Source organism: Mustela putorius, unplaced genomic scaffold (assembly GCF_011764305.1).
Source record: "Mustela putorius furo isolate JIRA1106 unplaced genomic scaffold, ASM1176430v1.1 tig00003962_pilon_pilon_pilon, whole genome shotgun sequence".
Taxonomy (NCBI): Eukaryota; Metazoa; Chordata; class Mammalia; order Carnivora; family Mustelidae; genus Mustela; species Mustela putorius.
This window is the reverse complement of record NW_025422106.1, coordinates 8,314,535-8,341,447: the sequence shown is the minus strand read 5'-3', so window position 1 is coordinate 8,341,447 and position 26,913 is coordinate 8,314,535. Positions and strand designations below refer to the sequence as shown.

Genomic DNA, 26,913 nt, shown 5'->3' with positions numbered 1-26,913 from the left:
GATTTGTCAGGGGGATCGGGGGAGGGAGAGGGTGGTTGGGTTATGGACACTGGGGAAGATATGTGCTATGGTGAGTGCTGTGAAGTGTGTAAACCTGGCGATTCACAGACCTGTACCCTTAGGGCTAATAAACATTATATGTTAATAAAACATAAAAAAATTTTTTTAAAGAAGTTAAAAAATATAAAAAGATAAAATGTGAATGAGACAGGAAAAAACAATAAGTGTAAGCATCGCAAGCCTTTAACGTTACCGTCTCCACCTTTCTCTGTTTTAGCTGTTTTCTTCCTTTGAACTTGACCAGATACTGTCAAGGAACATTAATAACTCTGTGCTGCTCTCTAGTGGTAAATACAGAATATAGTTTGTAAGTGACTGCTTTTTGAGACCCTTACAGTGAAATTCTAAGAAAAACCAAAAGAAAGTATTTAAGTGTAATTTTCAGTCTGTTACCACTGATAACAGATGAAGAGTCACTCAGCACCCTACTATCAATTTATTATTTAACTACAAATATTTTTCATGGGAATAAAAAGCACAAACTGACACTTAACATACAGCAAATTTTTAATCATTTATTAGATACCATGATCTGTAACTGCATTATACGAAGTGTGGTTTAGGGACTACCATGGCTACGGTAAACATACACACACACTCACACACACACATCCCTCAACTAAAGTAGTCCTAAATATCTCAATTCTTACAAGACTAATTTCATTTCTTGTTTGATTTTGTTCAAATTTAGTATTTAAGTATACTTTTATTTGGTTAATAATTTAAATTCAATAGCTAAAATTTATATTATAATATCCTAAATTTATTGTATAATACTTACAACATGGTAAGTGTATCCTATTATTTCAACAAACTTGAAACAATTGAAATAATTTCTATTATTTTGCAAATCAATGATGAAGTTAATTTTTTTTCCTAACAAGGAAAAAAAAATGCAGTTGACTAGATAAAATGCTGGCTAAACAAGCATCTAGGATAAGGGTCGGGTAAGCACAAGACTATAAATCTAACCGAAACAAATAAGAGAAAAACAACAATATGAACAAACTTAGAAGGATCCTTTCTCATGCTATATACCTTGACATTAATACAGTATTTTATTAAATTCTTTATATCCTATTTCTCTCTAGAAAGGACTGGAGGCAATTTTCAACAATAGATATATAGAATCACATTAGTAAAACAGAAATGGCAAATAAAATTCAAGAGAAATGAAAATGCAAACATAGTTAACTAGTTTCTTTTTTTTTTTTAAGATTTTATTTATTTATTTGACAGAGATCACAAGTAGGTAGAGAGGTAGGCAGAGAGATGGATAGGAAAGCAGGCTCCTCGCTGAGCAGGGAGCCTGATCCGGGGCTCGATTCCAGGACCCTGGGATCATGACCTGAGCCAAAGGCAGAGGCTTTAACTCACTAAGTCACCCAGGTGCCCCTATTAGTTTCTTAAGTTGCTGATATTGTGCTTCAGATTTGGAGCTGAGCTTCCTAGCAATCAGAGCAAAAAAGAAATCACGATTTACATTATTTCTTTTTCTTTTTATTGTTTTTTTTTTTTTTTTTTTTAATTTATCAGAGAGAGAGGGGGAGAGAGCGAGCACAGGCAGACAGAATGGCAGGCAGAGGCAGAGGGAGAAGCAGGCTCCCTGCTGAGCAAGGAGCCCGATGTGGGACTCCATCCTAGGACGCTGGGATCATGACCTGAGCCGAAAGCAGCTGCTTAACCAACTGAGCCACTCAGGCGTCCCACGATTTACATTATTTCTTACAGCAAATAGGAGAGTAAGGCTTTTTAATCCCCCACCCCACCCTGAAAAAAAGTATGTTCTGGTCTTAATTCTAAATTTAATTTATCATGTGGGCAACTAACAAGTGATATAATTAACAAACTCAACAAGAATTATTGCAAATTCAGAAATGAGCAGATTTTTATATGCTGAGTTTGCTTGTTTGTTTTGCACTTAGGAGAGGCTAAATGAATGTAGCTCGAGTTTAAACGATCCGACTTAATTCAAACTCTCAGAGCAGTGGAGAGAGAACATGTCTTCAAAAACAATTTCTCTCAACCAGAGAAAGTTAAACAGCCCATAATTAAAAATATGTAACCTTGGGGCATGTCAGTGGCTCAATCAGTTGAACATCTGACTCTTGGTTTCAGCCCAGCTCGTGATCTCAGGGTCCGGAAATGGAGCCCAGGGCTGGGGTCTGTGCTCAGTGCAGCACCAGCTTGTCCATCTCCCTCTGCGCCTCTCCCTGCTCTTTCTCAAATGAAATCAAATCAAGTCAAATAAATAAGTAAATAAATAAACAAATTCCCTTAATAAATAAATAAATAAATATATATATATCTCCTCTTAAAAGAGCCTGAAATCTATTAGTTTCCTATTTATTTCCTACTCACTCATTAGGTTAAAGCTCTTTGAAGGTAAAGGCCTATTTTCTAGTTCTTGTAGGATCTCTCACTGAGAATTGGTCACAGTGGCGTCCAGTTAATACTAAAAATTTACTGATGTAGTAGGAAACCAAACCTCACCACTGGTGGTCTGGGTTTTTTTGTGAAGTGTTATTCTACTTTCATTTTTACCTTATAACAGTCTCCTCCAGGAATGATTTCTTGAATATATACCAAGGGACCTTCATTCCGGTTAATTCCTCCTAGGATCTTCAGACCAAGGCCTGTTTCCTTGGTAACTGTAATCATCTGAAAGGCAGGATCCCTAAGATAAAGTAAATTAGCATTCACAGGTTAGCCTAGAGATCTGTGCCTACTTTCTCTTTAAACTACGTGCTAAATCACATTCTTAAGATTAGATAACCCGAAATACTCAGTATATACTAGCAATGACATTTAGAAAAGTATGGTGATAGAAAAACAATCAAATGAATTCTGTTACCTCTATTATTTATTTATTTTTCTATAAAAACAAACCATAGAAGAAATCACAGCTATAATGCTTATTTCTTTGGAGCAGAACAAAGAAAAATACCTTCAACATTGGACTTAAATAAATGTAAAGATGTATTGAAGGTAACTGAAGAGATGTATTTTTAGCTGACTTTTAGACTACACTAAGGGATTCCAAAATTAAAGATTTTAGTGAGTTAGGTTAAGTGACTTTTTAAAAGACATGTCTGTCTTTTAAAGCAAAATAAATCTGACCTCCGCTTGAATCTCAAAGAGAAAAGTTTATCTTTTTAATTTAGGAAGAGTGTTTTCTCATAGAAAGCATGTGCTCCACCCATAATTTCCATCAGACATAAGAGCAATGCCATCAGAAAAGAAGGAACTGTCAAAAGAATTCTGCAAAAGGTATACCCCCAAGTTGTGCTTCTGAACTCTCTAGTAAGAGAGGAAACTTGTGCCGGTCTGAGAGAGCTTGAACAGAGTTTGAAATAAGGCTTAGGGCTGCCTGCTTTCCTCTGATGTACTGGGTACTGTGCTAAGAATATACACACATTATGCCATCCAACTTAGTATTTATACAACTCCAAAAATTATTACCCTCATTATTCTAAAAACACCAAAATCGAGGAAGGTTAACTTGGTGGTCTAAGGTTATGATGCTGGAGAACAGCAATGGAAACCCAGTTTGTCTTACTCCAGAGGGAAAATGTGGTGTTAAGATCTCTTTGGTTGCTGTATTAAAGCCATTGTTGAATTACAGGACTTTCAGCTATCTTCAAACATATCAAAAAACTGAAACTGCTATTAAAAAAGAGTTGCCTCATATCTTACATATGATTATAGCTTTCAGAAAAGACTTTCTTAGCTTCTGCCATAGAAATTCTAACTATATCTTTACAAAAGTGTGTATTTAAAAGTTAAATCATAAAAAAATAGAATGAAAGAAATTAAAATATATTTTTAAAAAACCCAAACCCTTACAAACCTCCCTGCTTTTGAATATTTTGCTCTCTTTGGAGGACAGCCTCCAAGGTTGCATTATACTGAATCAGGCTCTAATGTTGGATGGCCTATCTGGTTACTAGGGCAACAGTCAATTAGCTAGGAAAAGAGGCAGCTGGGATTGGATCCACAATGTTTCACTGTTACAGATTTCGGAAGCTCAGCCCACTCTTGATGGAATATTAAATTGTATGGGCATAACGGAGTGAAACCTAGAAATGAGAGAGTGGAACGGGAAAGGGAATTAAAGGACCTTATTCAGTGCCTCCCATAACCTCTTAAACCGTCTAAATGTGGGTTTCCTTCAATGGGAACAGCATATAATCTCCACCATATATTATTGTTTCAGTAAAGGGTCCCTCCTTTTCTAATACCAACAGAGTATCTGTATTTCATATAGCATTTACTTGCTAGGACCTTATTTTAAAACCCCCTTATGTTAAGAATTTATATTATTCACTTTTTTTGTCTATTAAAAATAGTTTTGCTGCTCAATGTTAATCACAGAGAACTGCAAGTAAAAACCAGGCAAAGATATCAGATCAACATAAACTTAAAACTGAAAATGTACTCAGATGGTAAGGATACAGGAAAGAGTACTCTTGTACACTGCTGATGGGAATGCAAAATGGCATAACTCCTAACGAGATAATTTGGTAATCTCTAAATTTACCTTCTGAACCAGAAATTCCATTTCTAGGAATTCATCCCAAAGATACTCTGGCATAAAATACAAAATAGCTTGTCTACAGGGTTATTTATTTTGACATAATTTGTAATCTCTAAAATTTGCAAACAATGGATGTCCATCAATAAGGTACTGACTGATGGCACCTGGGTGGCTCATTCGGTTAAGTGTCTGCCTTCCGCTCAGGTCTTGATCTCACGATCCTGGGATCAAGCCCCTCATTGGGCTCCCTGCTCAGCGGGGAGCCTATTTCTCCCTCTCTCTCTGCCATTCTCCCTGATTATACTCTTTCACTCTCTGTCAAATAAATAAATAAAATCTTAAAAAAATATTAAAAAAAAAAATAAGGTACTGGCTCAATAAATTATGGTACATTCATAGGATAGAATCTACACAGTTATAACAAGGTACAATAAAGACATTTATAGACTGATAAGATCAACAGGATATAATTTAAGTTAAAAAAAAAAAAAGGCAAGAACGGGACACCTGGGTGGCTCAGTGGATTAAGCCGCTGCCTTCGGCTCGGGTCATTATCTCAGTGTCCTGGGATTGAGCCCCGCATCGGGCTCTTTGCTCAGCGGGGAGCCTGCTTCTCTCTCTCTCTCTCTGCCTGACTCTCTGCCTACTTGTGATCTCTCTTTGTGTCAAATATATAAATAAAATCTTAAAAAAAAAAAAAGGCAAGATCAAAAAGTATAACTATCTTTTTTTAAGAATATGCTGGCATAGGGCACCTGGGTAGCTCAGTGGGTTAAGCCTCTGCCTTTGGCTCAGGTCATGATCTCAGGGTCCTGGGATGGAGCCCTGCATCGGGCTCTCTGCTCAGGGGAAGACTGCTTCTCCCCTCTCCCCTCTCTGCCTGCCTGTGATCTCTTTCTCTGTCAAATGAATAAATAAAATCTTAAAAAAAAAAAAAAAAAAAAAGAATATGCTGGCAACTGGAACCTAAGAGACGGAACCAAAATATCTGGGGCCATCTTGCCTCAGTCAAAGGATTCTTTCCCATTGGCTCGATTTTGCCTTGGGTAGTTGGACAAAACTTTGTGCTATCCCAGAAAGTCAAACTGTTCAGCACCAGGGCATCGAGCTCTGTGCATGGAGTTCTTTCCATACCACATAGATGGGCCTGGAGTCTAGAGTTTTCCAGTGCTCTCAGGAGGAAGTGTCAGAGAAAGACATCCTGAATTTAACTGGCTTGATACTCATCTCCAGGGAAGACCTGTGAGCCTGAGCTGAAGGACTGGTGTGCACTTGTTTAGTGTTATATACACACATATAATAACATGCATATATATTTATATGTATTTGCTTATATAGAAGAAGCATTGAAAAGGAACTAAGAATAAAAATGGTTATTTATAGGAAGAATGAAGTCACAGAGTGAATGAAGGCTGACTTCGTCATGACTTCTCTGAATATACCTTGTTATATGTGTGTTACATGTTTGCATGTCTGCATGCCCTTTGGAATGTGACTTTACTGTTCCTTCCATTAAAATGTAAAGTCTACATCTCTACCCTTTAAATTTGGACTTGGCTATCTGAATTGCTTCAGTCAGTGGTACACAAGCAAATGTGAGGGAAACAGACATTTGAAAAACACTTGGGTGTGTTGCTTGGAACCATTCTGCCATCATGTGAAAGAGCCTGACCTAGCCTCCTAGAGCATGAGATCAGGTTCAAAGAGACATCAGTCTAGCCTTTCCAGATGAGGCACCAACACATGTGAATGGGGCCATCTTACACTTTGGGTACATACCACAAGAACTGCTCAGCCAAACTTCAAATTATGAGAAAGAATAAATGCTTTTAGGGTGATTTGTTACTCAGCAAAAATTAATCTCTCATTATTTTTATAATGGGATCGTAAAATATTTTAGATATTTGAAAAAAATCAGATCAAAAATTTAAAAAAGCATTTTCTACAAAGAATTATAAAAAAGAATGCAGAATTTATCCCATACACTGATTTACATTAGAAGGTAATTATTGATCGACTTCTTATTATGCTACCTTAAACCACAATTAACTATATAAAATTTTCAATCAGAAGCTCATTAACATTCCACATATTTCAAACTAGGACAGCTCAAAACAAAGTAAATTTAATTTAAAAATTACTTTTCAAGTAGATTGGATGATTCCACAGCAGATGTATTTTTATTCATGATTTTACCACAGGAGCCTTGGATTTAACTAGGCAAATGAAGATATTGATGAAGAGTCTAGAAATTCTTCTTTTCCTAAGAATGCAGAAGTAGAAAAGAAATGTTCACATCTTTAGAGTAGTCAAATTCAATGTCAACTTTGCATAGAACATCATATACATGTATATACATGTGAGGTATATTTTATATATTCTGAAGTATGGCACTTCAGTCAATGCTGATAATGTCTGAGAAATACAAAGACAGTTCAAGAAACAGACAGATAGATATAGCTATAGGACCACATCCACATGATTATCTGTATCTATATAAAATCTACCTTTTCTGGCAGAGGTGAATAACATAGCTAAGCTTCAGATAACTATTATAGCGTCCACCGTTAATACACTTAAAAATCGCATAATAATAAAAGACTGTGACAAATATCTCTTATAATCACAAGGCTAAAAAGTTTATAGTCAGAATGTGTGTAAAATAATTATACAATATATCCTTGAAGGAAAAAAAAGAAATTCTTATCATCTTACCAGCTATCTTGAGGGACTTCCTGCAGATCTTATATTACTTTGATGCATATTATGCCATAAGCTTCTTAAATACTTTCCTATGAAAAGAAAAAATATATATATGATTTTAATGTCGCATATACAGCTCCACTGTGAACAGTAAAGAGAATGGTATAGTTTCACTGCACTAAAAAAGTTGTATTTGAATAGACCTTTACCTCTCTACATAAAAAATATGAATAAAGTACAGAAACTTTAGAGACATTAAGAACATTTAGCATAACCCTCTTATTAAAGAAATGAATAACTAGATTCAGAAATTGTGTGCTATTCCCCACACAAATGAGAAACAGAGGAAATAGTCAGTGGTTGTTTTTCTAGCTAGCGCTGAGGCTTCAGAGCCTAGAGCATGGACCTTGACATCAGAGACACCTGGACTCCAATTTGAGCTTCTAGGCTTCTCCAAGCCGTGGTTTCTTCATAGGTACTGTAACTACCTTGACTGTAGTGATGGTTTTACAAATGCGTAAACATGTTAAAACTTACCAGATCTTCTAAGGATAAATATGTACTGTTTGCTATAAATCAGTTGTATCTTGGGGCACCAGGGTGGCTCAGTTGGATGAGTGTCCAACTCTTGATTTCGGCTCAGGTCATGATCTCAGGGTTGTGATATCAAGCCCTGCATGGGATTCCATGCTGAGCATGGAACCTGCTTAAGAGTCTTTCCTTCTACTCCTCCCTACTTCCCTTGCAGGTGCACACACTCTCTCTAAAAAATAATAATAATAATAATAATAATAAAATACACAAAAATAAATCATATCTTAAGAAAGCAAAATTTTTTTTAAAAATGTGATTTTCATTTAAAATTGGCAGAATGGGGGGTGGTGCCCGGGTGGCTCAGTGGGCTAAAGCCTCTGCCTTCAGCTCAGGTCATGATCCCGGGGTAGTGGGATCGAGCCCTCCATGGGGCTCTCTGCTCAGCAGGGAGCCTGATTCCTCATCTCTCTCTGCCTGCCTCTCTGCCTACTTGTGATCTCTGTCTGTCAAATAAATTAAAAAAATTAAATAAAATCTTTGAAGTTGCCAGAATGGAAAGGGGCTGGGGGGATGGACAAAATAGGTGAAGGGAAGTGGAGGTACAGGCTCCCAGTTACAGAGTAAGTCATAAAGAGCCCACTTTATAAGTATAAATTCGTAACATTCATGAATAAATGGGAGAACCATCATGTAAAATGTTTGACAAATTTCTGGAAGACCAAAAAAGGATGATGAGATGGTAACTCATCAAGAAGGACCACAGAAGCTGAAAGCTAGGGGCAAGGCCTCCTAAACACTTTTTTTTTTCTTTCCTTTTTATTTTAGAAAAAGAATGTGCATGAGAGCAGGGGAGTGGAGTGGGGAGCAGACAGAGAAGGAGGGAGACGATCTTAAGTAGGTTCCATGCCCCGCACGTAGCCTCATGTGGGGGCTCCCTCTCACAACACCGAGATCATGACCTGAGCCAAAATCAAAAGTCAGACACTTAACCAACTGGGCCACCCAGGTGCCCTGACTTCTTAAACATCTGTGAGCTGGAGCCCAGAGAGAGAAAATGGGAATATGTGTACGGTGTACTGGGTGAACAGAGGTGGCATGCCATACCTCTAAGCTACTGCAGGGAAATCAATAACTCACCACACCAGTAACTGATTCAAAGCAAAATTCTGCCTCAAAATGCAGGAAGGAACCTGTCTTGCAGAATTCCAGAGAGGCCGAGGACTAACAAACCCAAAGTTCTAAGGAGAGCAAAACTAAGGCACAGAACTATAATCAAGGCAATCATCCCAGCTCTTCTCTAACTATTAAATGAGGAAGAAATCACAGATTCTGCTGTAAATCATTTGAATGGTCCTCTGGGAACCCAACATAGTGTTGTTCCACTGGCCTGAATGTTAAAATTCTGCTTCAACTTTCACAGTCTCTGTGGTAGCAAGCAACGGGAACAGGGGAAGCATGCAGATGAAAAGCGGCAGAGAAATGAAGCCAAAGTGAGTAAGATCCCCATCTAGTGGTAATTTTTCCTAACTGGACATAGAGTCCTCAAGTGATGAAACCTAACCTGGGTCTAATAGATATATCGTGGCTAAACTGTACATCAGATTTCATATAAGGTCAAACTTAACAAGGCATTTTAAAATATTACAATGAAATTTAAGTGTTTAAATTACTTCATTCCCTTAACATGCCTGACAGTGTCTTGAGTGCTGGAGGTGAGATTAAAAATCAAAGTCTGTTCCCAGAGAATAGTCAAGTAAACAGACATCAGGAAGGTGCTAAGTGCTCTGACAGTGGTGTGCGCAGAAGCGCTCTGAAAGCACTGATGAAGGCCACTCACCCAGAATGGAATCATCATTAAGCATCAATGCGGCCAGGCACTGTGTTAGAAGATTTTACCCTCCCTCAAAGGAGCCCCACAAGGCAGGTATTATTACATATTTATATTCATATAAATGAAAGGTATTTTCATAAATAAAAACCTCGTCATGGAGAAGCTATGTGACTTGTCCATGACCATAAGGCTAAGCAGTTTTATTTATTTTTCTTATTTTTAATTTTTTTTGAAGATTTTATTTATTTATTTGACACAGAGAGAGACAGCACAAGTAGGCAGAGCATCAGGTTGAGAGAGAGGGAGAAGCGGGCTCTCCAATGTGTGGGGAGCCCAAGGCAGGCCTCTATCCCAGGGCCCTGGGATCATGACCTGAGCCGAAGGCAGCTGCTTAACTGACTTGAGCCACCCAGGCACCCCAACAATTTTAAAGATTTTATTTATTTGACAGACAGAGATCACAAGTAGGCAGAGAGGCAGGCAGAGAGAGAGGAGGAAGCAGGCTCCCTGCTGAGCAGGGGCTCAATCCCAGGACCCTGGGATCACCTGGGATCATAACCTGAACTGAAGGCAGAGGCTTTAACCCACTGAGCCATCCAGGCGCCCCAACCCCAACAATTTTAAAGTGCAATGTGAATCCAGTTCTCTCAAGCTCCAAACCCAACCTTTTTCCACTACAGCATGCTGAGAAACTGATTTATGTGGGAAAACATTCTCTGAAAATATAGGATGAGAGAGTATTAAGTACTAGTGGGCTGTCTGGAGGTGGAGATGATACTGTTGATTAAACTAACAGATATTGGGCACCTGGGTGGCTCAGTGGGTTAAAGCCTCTGCCTTCAGCTCAGGTCATGATCCCAGGGTTCTGGGATTGAGCCCTGCATCCGGGCTCTCAGCTCAGCAGGCTTCCTTTCCTCTCTCTCTGCCTGCCTCTCTGCCTAATAAATAAATAAAATCTAAAAAACAAAAAAACAAAAAACTAACAGAAATGGGCTTAATTTTATCCATCCAAACAGCAGGCTTTTTTTTTTTTTTTTAAATAAGCCAGGTATTCACTGTTGTATCTTTAAACCTTAAATGAGTAAATAAATAAAATGCCATAAAATGCCTTTCCTTTCCCTCTCTTTTATTTATTCCCTATTCTTTCCTTTACAGAAGCTAGCAAGCCCCTCACCCAAAAGGGGTTCTGTGTTACAAACACATAGACAGACCGACACAAACACACACCAAACTTCACATTATTAATGAATGACACAGAGGGAAAACATCTATTCTTTTACAAGAAATATGCCCATTCAAGGAAAATATACTGTTTTTCTAGTTTAATGACTCATAAGGGGGAAAACGTGAGGTCAGCAAGAACAGAGAAAGTGGAACACTGAAGGAAAAAATTCTTGTTTCATACAATAAATCTATTCCAGAAAACTTAGAGCTTTACTTTGATTAAAAGTTTAAATTCTATATCATTAGAAAGCTCATTAGATAAAAAACCCGCCCATCATGCATATGTTTGAATAACACTTAATAATTTATATTCCCCAAGAGATGGCATTCAATACTTTCTAAAACTGGTTCTTTTTACCAGACCAAAAATAGAGAAAATAAAAGGAAAGGGATAAAAACATCTGGCAGAAAAGATGGTAAACATTGACTTGATGAAATTACAGTATTGAATGAATAGTCATAATATTGATAGTGAAACAGTATATCTTTTTAGTCTTTTAAAAATAGCTAATACATTCCAATGAGGTATATGTAATGGATGTATATATCCATCTTAACTATCTCCACACCATTTCCACACACTTAAGTACTCACTGTTTGTGTTTCTTGTGAATACTTTAAGTCCTTTATGCATAAACAAATATGAATACATATTGACTCCTTTGCTTTTGTTTCGACTAAGAAAGTAGGTTAGAGCCAGAACAAAGCATCTAGCTGTTCATGCTGAGCACTGTACAACCCCGAGGGTATGGGTCATATACATGATATAAACAGGTCCTCTGGTATTTTTTTTTTAATTAATGTACAACCTGGAATTATTTCCGTATTTTTGCATAGCATCCTAATTCTTTTTTATTTTTCTTTCTTAAGAGGGAGAATCTTAAGCAGGCTCCATGCCCAGATGTAGGGCTTTATCTCACAACCCTGAGATCTTGACCTGATCTCAAATCAAGAGTTGAACACTTAACTGACCAAGCCCAGGCAACTCCCCCAATTCTTATTTTTCATAGTGGCATGCATTCCATTTAATGGATGGACCATATTTATTTATTCCCTTATTGATAGATACTTAAATTGTTTCTCATTTTTTGCTATTATAAACATGCTGTAATGAAACCCTATATATAGATCATATTGAATGTGTACAAATTGATCTGTGTGACAAATTCACAAAAACAGATTATCAGCATTTACGCACACTTGATATTTTGACTGACATTGCCAAACTGCCCCCAATCATCAAATGCCCTAATTTACCATCCCTCCAATAATAGTGCCTGATACTCCCAATTCTCAGCCACATGGTTTATTACATAATTATTGGATTTTTTTTTTTGACAATCTTAATGATAAAAGCTGGGGCGCCTGGGTGGCTCAGTTGGTTAAGCAACCGCCTTCGGCTCAGGTCACGGTCCCTGAGTCCTGGGATCGAGTCCCGCATCAGGCTCCCAGCTCCATGGGGAGTCTGCTTCTCCCTCTGACCTTCTCGCCTCTCATGCTCTCTCTCACTGTCTCTCAAATAAATAAATAAAAATCTTAAAAAAAAAAAAAGAATTTGTTAATGATAAAAGCGGGATCTTAAGGTCTTAAGTCTGATGGGGCTGAACATTTGTTTTTATGTTTTAAGAACCATTTATATTTATACTTTTCTCGTCTAGGTATTTTAATCTTTTTGTTGTTTATTTAATGCCTTTAAAACATCTATTATTTACATCAAGGTATCTAACAAGCTGCGTAGTTAAGGAACTCTAATGCCATTTAGTTGTTTTTCTAAAGTGAAAATGAACCAGAAGTAAAGGGAAGAAACACAAGGTGTGGCAACAAAGAAGGACAGAAATGTGGACTTACTACTAAACCCAAGCAGTCCCTTCATCATCATCATCATCATCACCAGCACCAGCACCACCACCACCACCACCACCTGGGGCATGGAGCCTGCTGAAGATTCTCTCTCTTCCTCTGCCCCTCCCCCATGGTCTCTATCCCCCCTCTCTTGGAGGATGGATGGAAGGAAGGAAGGGAGGGAGGAAGGAAGAAATTAGTTCTTTCTGGTTCTGTCTCCTTTAATGTCATTTTCTTTTTACGTCATTTTCTTCTTTTATCTCCATTTGCTAAAGTATCAGCAAATTTTGCAAGTTGAAAGAGAAAATACCATAGATCTGGTATGTACCAGAGAAAACTGGCTATGTCCTTTAAATAATTTCTCATAATTATTCCTTTGTAAGCAAACTGGCAAGCAGTAAAGATAAATAAAAGACACTTTTTCCCTGCTATAGTTTAGAAAGAAGTAAGTCTTATAGAAAAGAACTCGCAGTACCAACAGTGTGTAATGTTAATTTCCTCCCTCATTAACCATTTCTAGAATTCTCTTTGCTAGTAGTTGGTTATATATACACAAGGGCACTGCATTAGGAAGAGCTGTAGTTTAGAAGTTAAGATATCCAGATTTTAGTTCTATTTCTGCCGTCCACTAACCAAGGAACTCACTAAACGACTCCGCTCCCCAGTTTTGCTTTATGTAGAATGACAAGATCATTCATAAAGTGATCTTTAAAGGTTCTTCTTTGGTTCTATGAATCAAAAATCTGATTCCTGGCTTACTAAACTACAAGCACCTCAATAATTTTTCAGGGGAGGACTTTCTTTTTAAAATGTGCATGCACCTCTAAGACCAGTCTTATCCGTGAATGGGATAGGGCAGCTGGCAGTCAGGTCATTTGGAAGGAACTGGAGGGAAGGAAAAAAAAAAAGGAGTTGGATAGTAAAATTTTACATTAAGGTAATTTCAAGAGAAGAGGAGAGAATGATGGTGCTGGTTATCTAATAAATATTCTGTTTGGATTCTGGGACAGATAAGTTGGAAATGCTTGTATATATAGATTAACTGTCATTACTATTAAAACAATTGAATAGTTCTTATAAAGTTAGACCTATAGATTCAGCATTATACTTGAAGAGACAAAACAAAGTGTTTAGAAACTATGGCAACCTTATCACAGCAGAGATTCTTTGAGATAGCGTTAGTATGTAAATAATTCCAGGGCTATATGGTCAGGAACAGCTTCCTTTCCTGGGCTAGACTTAATTGATCTTTGAAAAATTTCATGAAAGTGGGGCACCTGGGTGGCTCAGTGGGTTGGGCCTCTGCCTTCAGCTTGGGTCATGGTCTCGGAGTCCTGGGATTGAGCCCCGCATCAGGCTCTCTGCTCAGCGGGGAGCCTGCTTCCCCCTCTCTCTCTGCCTGCTGTGATCTCTCTCTGTGTGTCAAAAAAATAAATAAAATCATTTTTAAAAATTACATGAAAGTTTTAGAAAATCAAGATATAAAAGATCAAAGGCTTATTTTACTATCTCCTTTATTTTGTACCCAAAGACAATATTCTGCTAATGAACTTTTTTTCTTCCAAGAGTCTAAGCAAAAAACAAAACAAAACAAAACAAAAAACTAAGCAGTTCAGGAATGCTGCTCATTTGCCCTGGGGGTGGACACACAGCAACAGCCTGTAACACACCCACAGCCCTGTGGGAAACACTGGAAAACTGCTTGAAAGGAGGAGTCCTAAACTCAGGGGCTCTTCATCAGAGCAAGAGCTCACTGCTCTCAGAAGTTTCCCTACACTAGCAAACAACCTTCTGCTTGCTTTCACTGGTGCAGTCGTCCCCCAAACATTTTACTCAGTACAACCATGTGCACTATGCTGAGTGCTCGTGATAATATGATGTACCAGAAAAGGTCCCTGCTCTTATGGCATCTACATTCTAGTGTTGAGAGAAAAAATACTAAAAAAGGAAACAACAAAACAAGCTGGATTTCAGATACACAAATGTGACTAGACAGAGAAGGGCTGATTTAGGATTGGGTAGTGGTGTCCCAGCTGAGATCCAAATGATAGGTCAGCCAGGAGAAAAACTGAGGAACAAAGTGTCCAAGGAAGAGAAAAGGTCTCAAGGAAGCAAAATAGGTTTTGGGTGTTTACACACAAAAAGAAGTGTGGCTGGAACATGGTGAATGTGGGGAGAGAGAAATAGTAGATAAAATTCAGGAAGCAGGCAGGGTCTAACTGACCTAGGCTCTTATGCGCCATGGTAAGGAGCCTGGATTTTGTTTGATGTTATTTCATATACCCTGACTATTCTCAGGACACCTGAGTTTGCCTTTTGCCTTATCTCTTACCTTTCACTTCCTGAGATTCAGCTCTCTGCTTTTGTATTTTCCCTAGTTTTCCGCTTCTGCGTTTAACTCTGCTCATCTCAGGAAGGCTGACATGGCTTTATCCTGAATTATGTTAAAATCTCATTCTGGGGATGCCTGGGTGGCTCAGTGGGTTAAAGCCTCTGCCTTTGTTTCAGGGTCCTGGGATTGAGCCCCGCATTGGGCTCTCTGCTCAGCGGGGAGGCTACTCCCCGCCCACACACACCATCTCTGTCTCTGACTGCCTCTCTGCCTACTTGTGATCTCTGTCAAATAAATAAATAAAATATTTTATAAAAAAAATAAAAAATTTTAAAATGTCATTCCTGCTATTTGGGCCAAAGGCCCCTTTTAAAAGGAGGCTCTTATGTGACTGCACAGGTCACCTATCCACAAAGCTGGCCCTCATCTTAATAAATATTTTTTTAAAATGCCTTCTATGGATGGATGATTTCTGCTCTCATTTCACCTGATCTATCAAATATATAAACTTTTCCAAGATCTTTTAAATAGAGTAGCTCCTCAAACATGTGGCTTAAAGGAAGCTGCCAGGAAATAAGAAACTAGGACATCAAGACTTACTGAGACAACTTCATGATGTCACTGCAATCGCTAAAAACTGTGATGATCCAGCTTATTCTCAAACAAACTATAACTCACTTGTTCTTACTACTTATTGAGAGGCATAATTCTTCCTCTTATAGGTATAAGGACATTATTATATAGAAGCCAAATAAGAGTTGTTAGTACTTTTGGAATAACTGCTAGGTGGTTCACATTGCCAAGTGGATCTAGTTTTATTAGGCAAATAGCTAAGAAATGCAGCTATGTGACTAACACATTAAGATTTAACTAGAAATTTCCTTAGTTTATAATACGCATTACAAATACTAAAAAATGTAAATACAAACCACATTTTTAACATGATACATCTTTATAATCTTTAAGTTTTCATAAAGCCTGAGAACCAATAATCAGATAAGAGAATGTGTGACTATCAGGGGGCTTGAGTGGCTCAGCCAGTAAGAATCTACCTTCCGCTCAGGTCATGATTCTGGAGTCTCAGGATGGAGTCCTGCATGGGGCTTCAGCTTAGCAGGGAAACTGCTTCTCCCTCTACCCTCCCCATCTTGTGCTTTCTTGCTCACTCTCTCTCACATAAATAAATAAAATCTTTAAAAATATATTTTAAAAAAAAGAAGAAAAGTGTGACTATCAAATGGTTTCTCTTTCCCCCCCATTTTTCCCACCTTCACCCATTTTGCTCACCTCCAGCCCCCCAAATGGTTTGTATAACAACCAATTTTACCTATTATGTAAAACTGGACATGATCATAGCTAATTAGGAAGGGTTCACAATGTTTAGTTACTTACTGCTAAAGAATGATATAAATTAAAGGTGCCAAGTCTGAAATGTCAGTCCAGCCTCTCATATTTTAAGTTTGTAATCAACATCTCTACCTGCAGAACAGGGCTGTACTAACCTTGCCCTGAGGTGCTCCTATTCCATTCACGGTAGAACTCATTACTTAGCATTAGTTATCATAATGATTTATGCAATTTCGCAAGCATACTCAGACTCAAGAGAATTATAGCTAATACCATTTTACTGCTATCAAGATTACCTTGGAAACGAATAGTTTCATTTGTAATTACAAAACAAAATAAAGGATGCCAAGACACAGACACTATTACTGATACATTTATACCACTACCTGATGCTACATGGAAGGTGTGCCTGGAGGAAAAAAATGGTTAAGGGAATGTATTGTTGGTTTTAGTGACATTAATGTTTGCATCAGGTCTGAGTCTATGCTGTTAAGAAACTCAATATATGATAGGTCTTGTCCTGAAAAAGCTGACAATCTGGTATAAGAACTAAGGTAAGTATAGATGAAAAGATTTTCAAACATAAAACAATACAAATAAATCTGCAGAATCATAGCATCTTGGTGTTTGTGCCACAGCAGGAATGAGTCAGAAAATACCTGGATCTTAGTGGCTTTGCAATTTTCTGGCCCTGTGACTACAAGTTAATCAGTTACTCATACTCACTCAAGGTGACCACCATTACTCACCTTAACTGCCTCCTAACTGCTCTATTTCCATTTTTACCCCCTCCCTTTAATGGATTCTCCACAGCATAATCAAGGTCTTTTTTAAAAAGTGTGAATCAGGGGCACCTAGGTGGTCCAGTGGGTTAAAGCCTCTGCCTTCGGCTCAATTCATGATCCCAGTGTCCTGGGATCGAGCCCCACAACGGGCTCTTTGCTGAGCAGGAAGCCTGCTTCTGCTCCTTCTCTCTCTGCCTGCCTCTCTGCCTGCTTGTGATCTCTGTTTGTCAAATAAATAAATAAAAATCTTAAAAAAATGTGAATCAGATCATATCACTTGTATGCTTCAACCTAAACTCTGTAGTAATTCAAACCCTTGGACATGGCTTATAAAAGACTCTGTATTATCTGGCCCCTAATAATACCTTTTTGACCTTATTTCCTACTACTTTCTTCCCAGCTCACTATGCTAGGAACACAGAGGCCTCATTTGTTCTGCAGTGCTACTAGCTCTTACTTGCCTCTGGGCCTCTGCACAGCTTGGAACTGTCATTGTGCAAGTAGGCTCCTTATCATGATTCAGGACTAGGCTCAAAGGTCACATTTTCAGAAAGACTTCACTACCTCTTCTCATTATTATTCTCAATCACACTATCCTCTTCTATTGTCTCACTGTACTGATTGTTATCTGAAATTCCCTCATTTATATATCCGTTACTTGATTATCTCCAGCGTCCCCTAGGAGGAAGTACACTTCAGAAGAGAAGTGGCTGTGTTTGCCTTTCTCTGTGCTGTAGTCCCAGCAGCTTGAGCAAGGTCTGGGCCATAGAAAAGTGCAATAAATAAACTGTGTTTTTTTTTTTTAATTAAATTAATGTTATTTATGTATGCTTCAGGCTTTGCATCTCCTCATCTGTAAAAAAAAAGGGGATAATTATACCTGCACCACTCATTAGAAATAGAGTCTAACATTTACTAAATTTTTACTATATCTCAAGGAGAGTGAAAAATCACTTTATATGCATATTCTCATACTATTTCCATTTTACTAATAAGGTCGCCACTTCTTACAGAGGTGAAATAACTGGCCTAAGGACACAAGGTGATAGTGGGACGCGGGCATGACCCCAGAGCTGAACCTCAGAATGTGGGCTTTTCTCCACTCTTTGATAGTTTCTAGAAGGATGTTTCCTTCCATTACAGCAAAAGAGGCTGTGCCGTCTGCTCCCCTGGGGTCCTACTTTGTTTGTCCTGTGCGTCAAGCGGAGAAAGGTATTACATCCCCCCAAAGGGTTCTTTCCCAAGATGAATATCCCCATTTCTTTCAATCCTTCCTTAAAGCATCTTCATGCCTTGGTCATTGTCCTCTGGACAAACTCGTTTGACAACGTCTCTCTGCTCCAGAACTGGTTATTTTAACTGAACAAATGGTTAAGGGGCATCAGCGACGAGGCAGCCGATTCCCAGCGGCTGAGATAATGCAGATGTGCGAGTGTAGTTGTGCGCTGTGGTGAACACAGGCAGGCTTCCTGGAGGAGGTGATCCCTGAGCTCAAGTCCAGGGCAGTAAGCCGCTAGCGGTAGGAGGCTGAGGGCCGCTAGGTCGAAACAAAAGATGGTGCAGTGAGTTTAAGACGACCTGGGACACAAGCTCAAAGGATGATGTGTTTGCACCTCGCGGAGCGCATGGCGTTTTCCTAAAAGTAACTTTGAAAAGCACTGGAGGGAAGCAAAGTGGGAGGAACAGTCATGGAGCAAAACGCGAACTTACCCGTAATCCGGTAACCCGGCCTCCGTAGCCCGACTGCCAGCGCCACCACCTGAGGAGTCCTGTAGCCCGAGCAGCGCAAGCTCCTCCCAATTGTCGCGAGACTGGCCAGGCATCGCGAGATCTGGCTTCTCGTCTCCGATGCCAGGAGCTCTCTCTGGGCGCTATGGGAGGACTCTGGCGTGGGGCATGGAGGCGCGTTACCTTCTGTGGCTGGCGCTGGAGTCACCCTGGGTCCCCGACCAAGGTTGCCGAGAGCGCAGAACCGTTTCTCAGGCCGGGAAGGAGTGGGACAGGAAGTGCTGAGAGGGGGCTGAGGCGGCTTGGGACATGGAGGCGCCCGAACCCGGGCCCAGACCTGGCCCTGCAGCCGCCACGGCGGCCGAAGAGCACGAACCCTTTCACACGCGCGCAGGAGGAGGACTGGCGGCGTCGGAACAAGACGGTCCTCACGTACGTGGCCGCCGCCGCCGTGGGCATGGTGGGGGCGTCGTACGCCGCCGTGCCCCTTTATCGGCTCTATTGCCAGGTAGGGGGCGGTGCTGCCTCCTGGGTGCTGTCAGAGGCGGGGGGTGCGGAGGTCCCTAGGCAGCGAGCGCTCCTCCGTGTCGTGTGGAAGGGCCTGAAGTTGGCCACCAGAGGGGAAACAGGCTTTAAAAAGTACTTTCCCGGGCTTACCGGAAGTGGTTCGTGGTAAAGCTACAAGTAGAACCCAAGCCCCTGTAGCGGTCGTGCTTACCCCGACCCCACTGGAGTGGAATTCCCTATCTCCGAGCTGCGTCCGCAGCTACTGAAGACGTCCGCAGCCTTATACTTGGCTCTCCACCAATCGGCCTTACCCTTTGGCTGCTCACACACGTGTTCTTTTATAAAATGTGAGTTACTGGAGTACCTTCCTTCCGTGCACCATATATGGTTTCTGTGCGATGGTTAACCCTGGAAGTGGGAGTATGCTTGTCAGTCGGGCTTAAGCTGGAAGTACTTTTAATCCCTACAAAGGCACGAGTTGGGCGTTTGGGGCTTCCCTCCAGTGTTGATACAGAAGTGTAATCTCCTTACCCAGGGCCCCCTTTTAGATCAGAAACCCTAATTCAGTTCGTCAGGTGTGGTCCCCCAGAGAACCAGCGTCCCATCATCACCTGGGGGCTTGAGTGCACATTACCAAGTCAAGCTCCAGAGCTACTGCATCAGAAACTCTGCGAGAGGGGCCCGGCAATCTGTGCTTTAAATAAGTCGCCTAGCTGTGTTTGATGCAGACTAGTATTTGAGAACCATAAACAAAGGCAAACTTTACTACGTATTTCACATATATTCTTAAGAATTAAGGGATTAATTAATAGTTTGCTGTTTTGGCTAGGCATAGGTTCACTAGTGGAGCTGCTTTAATAAATGTGTTTTGGGGCTCCCTCACCCCAGAGATTCTGATTAGGTCTGGGAAGGGGCCAGGAATTTCTGTTTAAGAAACAAAAGTGAGAGCTACATTCATGTCATTCACTAAGTGTTTGATAGTGGTTCTCCCAACTTTGTTGGGGGGGGGGTTCATCCGGAGAGCTTTTAAAAATCCTGACACCCAGGTCACGTCCCTAACCGGTTAAATCAGAATGTCTCCCAGAAGGAGTCCGGCATTTGTAACTCTCTAATGATTCCTCAGGTTTCCCAGTGTGTGGCAGAATTTGGGAATCACTGCTTAACTGCCTGTATTGTTAATGCCTCGCTTACTTCTCTTCTCCTTTTGGACATGAACGTGCTATTTTCCATAATGACTAAAAACAGCAGAAGTCTAAAGGACTTTTCAGTCTCCTAATATTAGTATTTATGGGGTATGCAGTAGCTTAATTTGGGAGGATGAGTATAGAATGTGAATTAGTTTTAATCAGAGGGCACTCTGGACCTAGCATGGATCCCCAAACTGGCAGTTAGTTAAATCGTAAAACTGAATCCAAAATAGCAAGTATAAATCTCCACAAACCATGAGGGGAGAAAGGGGTCAGTTTTATTTTCAGGGAATATTTAGTAACATCTGAAGACATTTTTGGTTGTCATAACTTGGGAGGTGAGCAGGGAAGGTCCTACTGATGTCCTAGTGCGTAGAGGCTATGGATGCTGCTGAATGTTCAATACTGCACAGAACAGACACTTCCCCCGCCTCCCCCACCAAAAAAACCCAGAAAAACCCAAAGAATTATCCAACCTGAAATGCCCTTAGTGCCAAAGTTGAGAAACCCCGGGTTTCACACTTAAGTGAATGACAGTATTTTGTGCATGTGTGTGCAGATGCAGAGCAGGATAGTAAAAATTGTAATTTGTAATCCTAAACTTAAATCAAGTTGGACTTTACACGGTGACATTTCCTAAAGAGCCTTTTTTTTTTTTTACTTTTGGAGTCCCAGAACTTTAGAGCCAAAAATAAGGAGTTATATAAAGTTTAATACAGTGACCACACATTTAATGAATATGGAAGATATAGCCCCCCAAAGTAAGATTTATTCAGTTCTTGGAGCTAGTTAGTAGCAGAAGTAGACTAGAGCCCAGGACATATTTTTCATTGCCCTTTTCTGTTCTTAAGTTATCTAATTACCAAATTTGCAAATTTGAAGAATCTATATGCAAAGACTGTCAGAATACATTAAGGAATCTTTATTCAAGTGACTCAAATTCTTCAGGAGTTACGTCTTAAAACTTAAGCACTATATATATGTTTATAAAAAATAAAAAATTAAAAAAAAACAAACTTAAGCACTATAGCTCTCTTGGGCAGAAGAATTTACTTATAAAACAGGATAAAGGCTTACCCTATCAGCTTTCAGGTTTATAATGTAATGCAATAATGTTGTAGGGCAGTTGAGTGCAGTTAGTTGACTTGTGTAATACATGGAAGATAGTAATACTATATTTTGCTGGGAGTCTTCCCCTAGCCTCAAATTTGGTATTTTTTTCCTAGTATAGTAACAGATTAATTATCCGGAGACCAGAATTCTGGCAACCTCAAGCATCAGAAGAATGATGACCCTGGAAGTAAGGATTTTTCTTTTTAAACATCTCTGATGATAAGGAGATAATTAATGGCAATGAAGATAGGCAAGAAATGTCAGACACAGATTATTCTGTTGTCTTGTGATTTATTCAGTTGCCAAAGGGATCAGTTTTTCTGATTAACCAATGATATTTATTAAAGCTATACTATACAAAGTACAGAAAAAAATTACAAAAACATTTACCAACATGGAAAAATACTTATGATGCTTGAGAAAAGCAGAATACAAAAGTGAAACTACAAACTAATCTATGCTATTAAAATCATGATATGGAAAAGAATGATAGGACTATGGGTAATAGAATTAGTTTCATTGAAATGATAGGGCCGTGGGTAGTTTTTTACTTCTGTTAATGATTAGTAGTGTATATGAAGCACTAGCAATACGTAGAAGTATGTTTACTGGAAAGTTAAGCTAAAATTCTGAGCTATATATTATTGGTGGGGAGTCTGCTTTCTCTCAAATGACTCATTTTTTTACTATGTCCAATAACCAAGTGATTACTGAAAAAATAAAGTGACTAACAAATAGAGGCCCTTGACACCCCAAAGGTGGTCAAGCCATTGACACATTAACAGGTAGTGGCCAGTGACAGTATATAAACTGGGCTTCTACTAGATTACTAAATTGTTTTTAAAATTTGTTTTTATCCAATAAACCATCACCTGAAAGTATTATTTGACATATTACCCTGTAATATTCTTAATATCTTTAATACCTAGACTACTGGTCTTGGAGGATCAGCAGTAGCAGGTCATGCATCAGACCAGATTGAAAACATGGTGCCTGTTAAGGATCGAATTATTAAAGTCACCTTTAATGCAGATGTGCATGCAAGTCTCCAGTGGAATTTTAGACCGCAGCAAACAGAAATATATGTAAGTGACTATAAGTAGTTATTAAGATTATTTTTTTCATTTTAAAATTTATCGTTATTTAAACTGTTTAACAATTTAGGGAACACTTATGTAAACTTAATCTCAAAATACTAAGACTCCATTAATGCAATTGTTTTATTCTCACAGACTACTTTTGACAGTGCCCTATACAATGTAACAGTATACTGTATGATACTGTAGTAAAAGTCAGTTTGGAATGATGGAAAATGTCATTTGTTCTTATTAGAGTCATATTAAGAATTCACTCTCTTTGCTATGTGGTTAACTTTCCCTCAGGTATAGATAAGGGGGAAAGGTTGAAAATCATTGATTACTATGAAAAGTAGTTTACTGATTTATATAAAAAATATGCCTGTATCAAAAAAAATTGAGAAACTTTGAAGTAATCATATTAGTCGTGTTCTACTTCAGAAAAGCTATACCTTAAAAGTTTCCTAAAATCTTGACTAACTGGAATCCTAGAGGATTTAACTGAAATTATTTCATGAACTGAGGAATAGTCAGAAATGCTTCATTATGACCCTTACTGGAAAACCTTTATAAATATTGCTGTCTCCCCAGGTTAGTAAACATTACTGAATCTCTTCAATGATTGAAGGTTTTATAGGTTATGATCTTTAATATTCTAATCACATAGTAGTGTTTAAGATATTAGTGGCTGAATTGGTATAAATGACAGAATCTTTTGGAAATCCATTTTTTAAAAGCCTTGCAAGTTTTAAAAATGTGTTCTCTCAAAAAGAGTATTCATGCTTTTTGGTTAAATAAAAGTTCTATTCAGTCAGTTTTATTCTGGTTATAAGCTTAATTTGCTATAGTTGGTAACTTAGTGTATTTGGTATCAGTGTTAAGAAATCAGGTTTGGGGGTGCCTGGGTGGCTCAGTGGGTTAAAAAGCCTCTGCCTTTGCTCAGGTCATGACCCCAGGTACCTGGGATCGAGCCCCATATCAGGCTCTCTGCTCAGCAGGGAGCCTGCTTCCTCCTCTCTCTGCCTACTTGTGATCTCTCTCTGTCAAATAAATAAATAAAATCTTTAAAAAAAAAAAAAAAAAAGAGGGGCACCTGGGTGGCTCAGTGGGTTAAGCCTCTGCCTTTGGCTCAGGTCATGATCTCAGGGTCCTGGGATCGAGCCCCGCATCAGGCTCTCTGCTCAGCAGAGAGCCTGCTTCTCTCTCTCTCTCTCTGCCTGCCTCTCTGCCTGCTTGTGATCTCTGTCTGTCAAATAAATAAATAAAATCTTTAGAAAAAAGAAAGAAAAGAAATCAGGTTTGGGCTGTGATAGGCTTGACTGTCCTTGAACATTTTAAGTAATTTAATTTGCAGATTATTACTTGAAGACCTGAGATATACAAAAGGACAAAGCACAATTAATAATGAATAGGAAACTGGTTCCACTGACATATGCAAGTAAAAATTGAAAACCAGATATTAAAAAAAAGAAAGATATTCATGGGTAGTATTCACAATTTATTTTGCTGATCCTCAATATTAGTTTAGATAAAGTATTGTGGTATGATGGATAGGAAAAATAATATGACTAATTCAATATAAGGGAAAGGAGGAGCTGTGAGATTTGAAATATTGATAATGTGTATTTCCTTAAAACAGGTAGTGCCAGGAGAGACTGCACTGGCGTTTTATAAAGCTAAGAATCCTACAGACAAACCAGTAGTTGGAATTTCTACATACAATGTTGTACCATTTGAAGCTGGACAGTATTTCAATAAAATACAGGTACAGCTTATATATGCAAACTTTAGTATTAAACTTACTGCAGTGTTTAGTAGAAACTAATTTCTGAAAATTCATTTCTTCTAAACGTTAAACTTTTTTCCCATTGCTTAAACAGGTATGCAGAGGTTGAGATGAAACAAATTTTAATTTCTTTAAAATTAGAAGAGGAACAGGGTGCCTGGGTGGCTCAGTCAGTTAAGTGTTGGAGTCTTGATTTTGGTTCAGGTTATGATCTCAGGGTCATGGGATCAAGCCTGGCAGTGGGCTCAGTGCTCAGCTGGGAGTCTGCTCCAGATTCTTCTCCCACTCTCCATTGGCACCCCCAACACCAATTTTGTTGAGTCTCTTTTTTTTTTTTTTTTTGAAATTTTTAAGATTTTATTTATGAGTGAGAGCGCGTGTGTGCATGCTCAAAAGTCGAGGGGAGGGGCAGAGGGAGAAGTAGACTCCCTGCTGAGCAGGGGGGAGCCTATTGAGTCTCAATTTAAAGCAAAAATCAAAAATACTGTCATTTCGTCTCAGAACTTAGATAATATTTATTTTTCTTATAATATTGCTCACTAAAGCCAAAAAATGGACCATTATTAATATTTCTATTCTAAAAGAAATTAAAGAAATATCTTTCTATAACTTCTAGTGCTTCTGTTTTGAGGAACAAAGGCTTAATCCACAAGAAGAAGTTGATATGCCAGTGTTTTTCTACATTGATCCTGAATTTGCTGAAGATCCAAGAATGGTGAATGTTGATCTCATCACTCTTTCCTACACTTTTTTTGAAGCAAAGGAGGGACAGCAGTTGCCAGTTCAGGCTATAATTGAAGTCAGCACCTAAGTCCTGCTTCAGATTTGTGATTTTTGAAAAATCATGTATCTACTCTTCTCAGGGGAGAAATATCCTACAGTAATGTGAAGCTATTTTAAATATTATTTAATGCTGTATTTTTTTTTTCTCAACTAATTTACTCTACTTAAAATTGAACGGTTTCTATCATAAGGAATCCACATGCCTATTTGAATGTATGACTATTCAAAGCCATAGAGTAATACAAGTAATACTAAAAGTAATATTGATAAGTAATAATAAGAGAAACTCCTGTTTCTTAAATATGTAGGCATGGACTTGATGGTTCAGATTAATTCTATTTGCTCCCCTTACAGATTATTAGCCCTTCATACTTGTAGCAGTGAATATTTTTGTTATTCCTAGGGTTATCTATTTTAGGCTCCAGGTCTTCTGCCCATTTTTATTATTTCTAAAATAGTCGGGTTACTACTTTTTTCTTTTATTGTGAATAGTCACTACTTTAAAAGCTCACGATGGAAGAAGAATCACTGAGCCCTAACAGCTTGCCTAGAGGTAACATACTGACTTCAGATTTGACTGTTTGTCCTTTAGGCCCTAGGGCTATTTTATATTCTGAAATTTTGGCATCATGAAATGAAATAAAATGCACAAATATATTAACTAGGATCATAGCATTTCCTTTGATAGTTCAAGTCCCTGAATGTTATAAGTGTGGAATTGTGAAGACTCATATCAGAAGTTCTATGAATAAACTCTGTTTAAAAAAAAAAAAGACGTATTGTTTTAATAGGAATCTGTCATTGTAATTTATGACATAAATGAATGCACAATTTATTCTAAATATTTTCTAGTAGTGTTTGTTCCAAATAGAGATCATCCAGTATTACAAAGAATTGTATTTAAAGGCAACTTCAATAAAGAGTCCAGTGACCTTTTCAAGGTATCTGAAATGTAAACTACAATCATGAAGGCTTTTACAAGTTATAATTCTAAACAAGTATTATTTATAAAAAGTACAAATTGACTTTTACATTCAACTTAGTTAAATGAAGGCACTCAATAGTCTTCATAATTATTTTGTAATAAAATAATCTTCATCTACTCTTATCACAGCTGTGTGAGGATTTCTTTTCTAAAAGTAGGAAGCCCTGTGAAACCGAAGCTGCTGTCATTAAACTAGTTGGCCTCAGTACAATGGATTTTTCTTCTATTGAAGTTTTAAGTGAATATATGTTACAACCAAGTTCTTTTGAGATAAAGTTTAAACTGTGGTCTGGAAGCATAAATATTCCTGTGGAATTCTTACTCTTCTGTGAAGCTTCATTACTGCAGAGGAGAAATGTTCCACTAAGCTTCTGATGTACTGGTAGGTCTTGTCTTCTGGGCCTCAAAGTTTCACAGGGTCTACCTTTTAGAGAATTGGCACCTTTAATGTAGTTAGTGAGCTGGTCATCCGCCTTCCCCTAGAATAGAAAGAATATAGCCGCCCTTCAACCTTTCCTTTTCTTTCCCCATTCCTACATAACAAGAGAGTTAC

General features: G+C 38.6%; 3 protein-coding genes across 7 annotated transcripts in view; 1 reads left to right on the top strand and 2 right to left on the bottom strand.

Annotated features, from left to right (window-relative positions):
- The window catches only part of STXBP4 (syntaxin binding protein 4), a 165,576-nt gene extending 146,542 nt beyond the window's left edge, over positions 1 to 19,034 (bottom strand). For 2 of the 3 annotated variants that reach the window (XM_004747367.3, XM_013053675.2), the window contains exons 1-4: positions 18,906 to 19,034; positions 7,313 to 7,389; positions 6,739 to 6,860; positions 2,605 to 2,737 (exon numbers count right to left, since the gene is read on the bottom strand). In XM_004747367.3, the coding sequence (XP_004747424.1) occupies positions 2,605 to 2,737; positions 6,739 to 6,785 (180 nt within the window). In that variant the 5' untranslated portion in view covers positions 6,786 to 6,860; positions 7,313 to 7,389; positions 18,906 to 19,034. Of the gene's footprint in view, positions 1 to 2,604; positions 2,738 to 6,738; positions 6,861 to 7,312; positions 7,390 to 14,008; positions 14,049 to 18,905 lie in introns of those variants that run through there. The other variant, XM_004747368.3, reaches the window with a different exon arrangement.
- A 34-nt stretch (positions 19,035 to 19,068) lies between these two features.
- On the top strand, positions 19,069 to 26,039 carry LOC101682452 (cytochrome c oxidase assembly protein COX11, mitochondrial). The gene is made up of 4 exons (XM_004747364.3): positions 19,069 to 19,431; positions 22,660 to 22,815; positions 24,446 to 24,571; positions 25,209 to 26,039. Exons 1-4 carry the CDS (start codon positions 19,069 to 19,071, stop codon positions 25,401 to 25,403), a joined length of 840 nt encoding a protein of 279 aa, XP_004747421.1. The 3' UTR covers positions 25,404 to 26,039.
- A 118-nt stretch (positions 26,040 to 26,157) lies between these two features.
- TOM1L1 (target of myb1 like 1 membrane trafficking protein) overlaps positions 26,158 to 26,913 on the bottom strand; it is a 57,528-nt gene continuing 56,772 nt past the window's right edge. For 2 of the 3 annotated variants that reach the window (XM_013053677.2, XM_004747362.3), the window contains exon 16: positions 26,158 to 26,839. The gene's annotated coding sequence lies outside the window, so the exon portion shown is untranslated. The remainder of the gene's footprint in view (positions 26,840 to 26,913) is intronic. The other variant, XM_004747363.3, reaches the window with a different exon arrangement.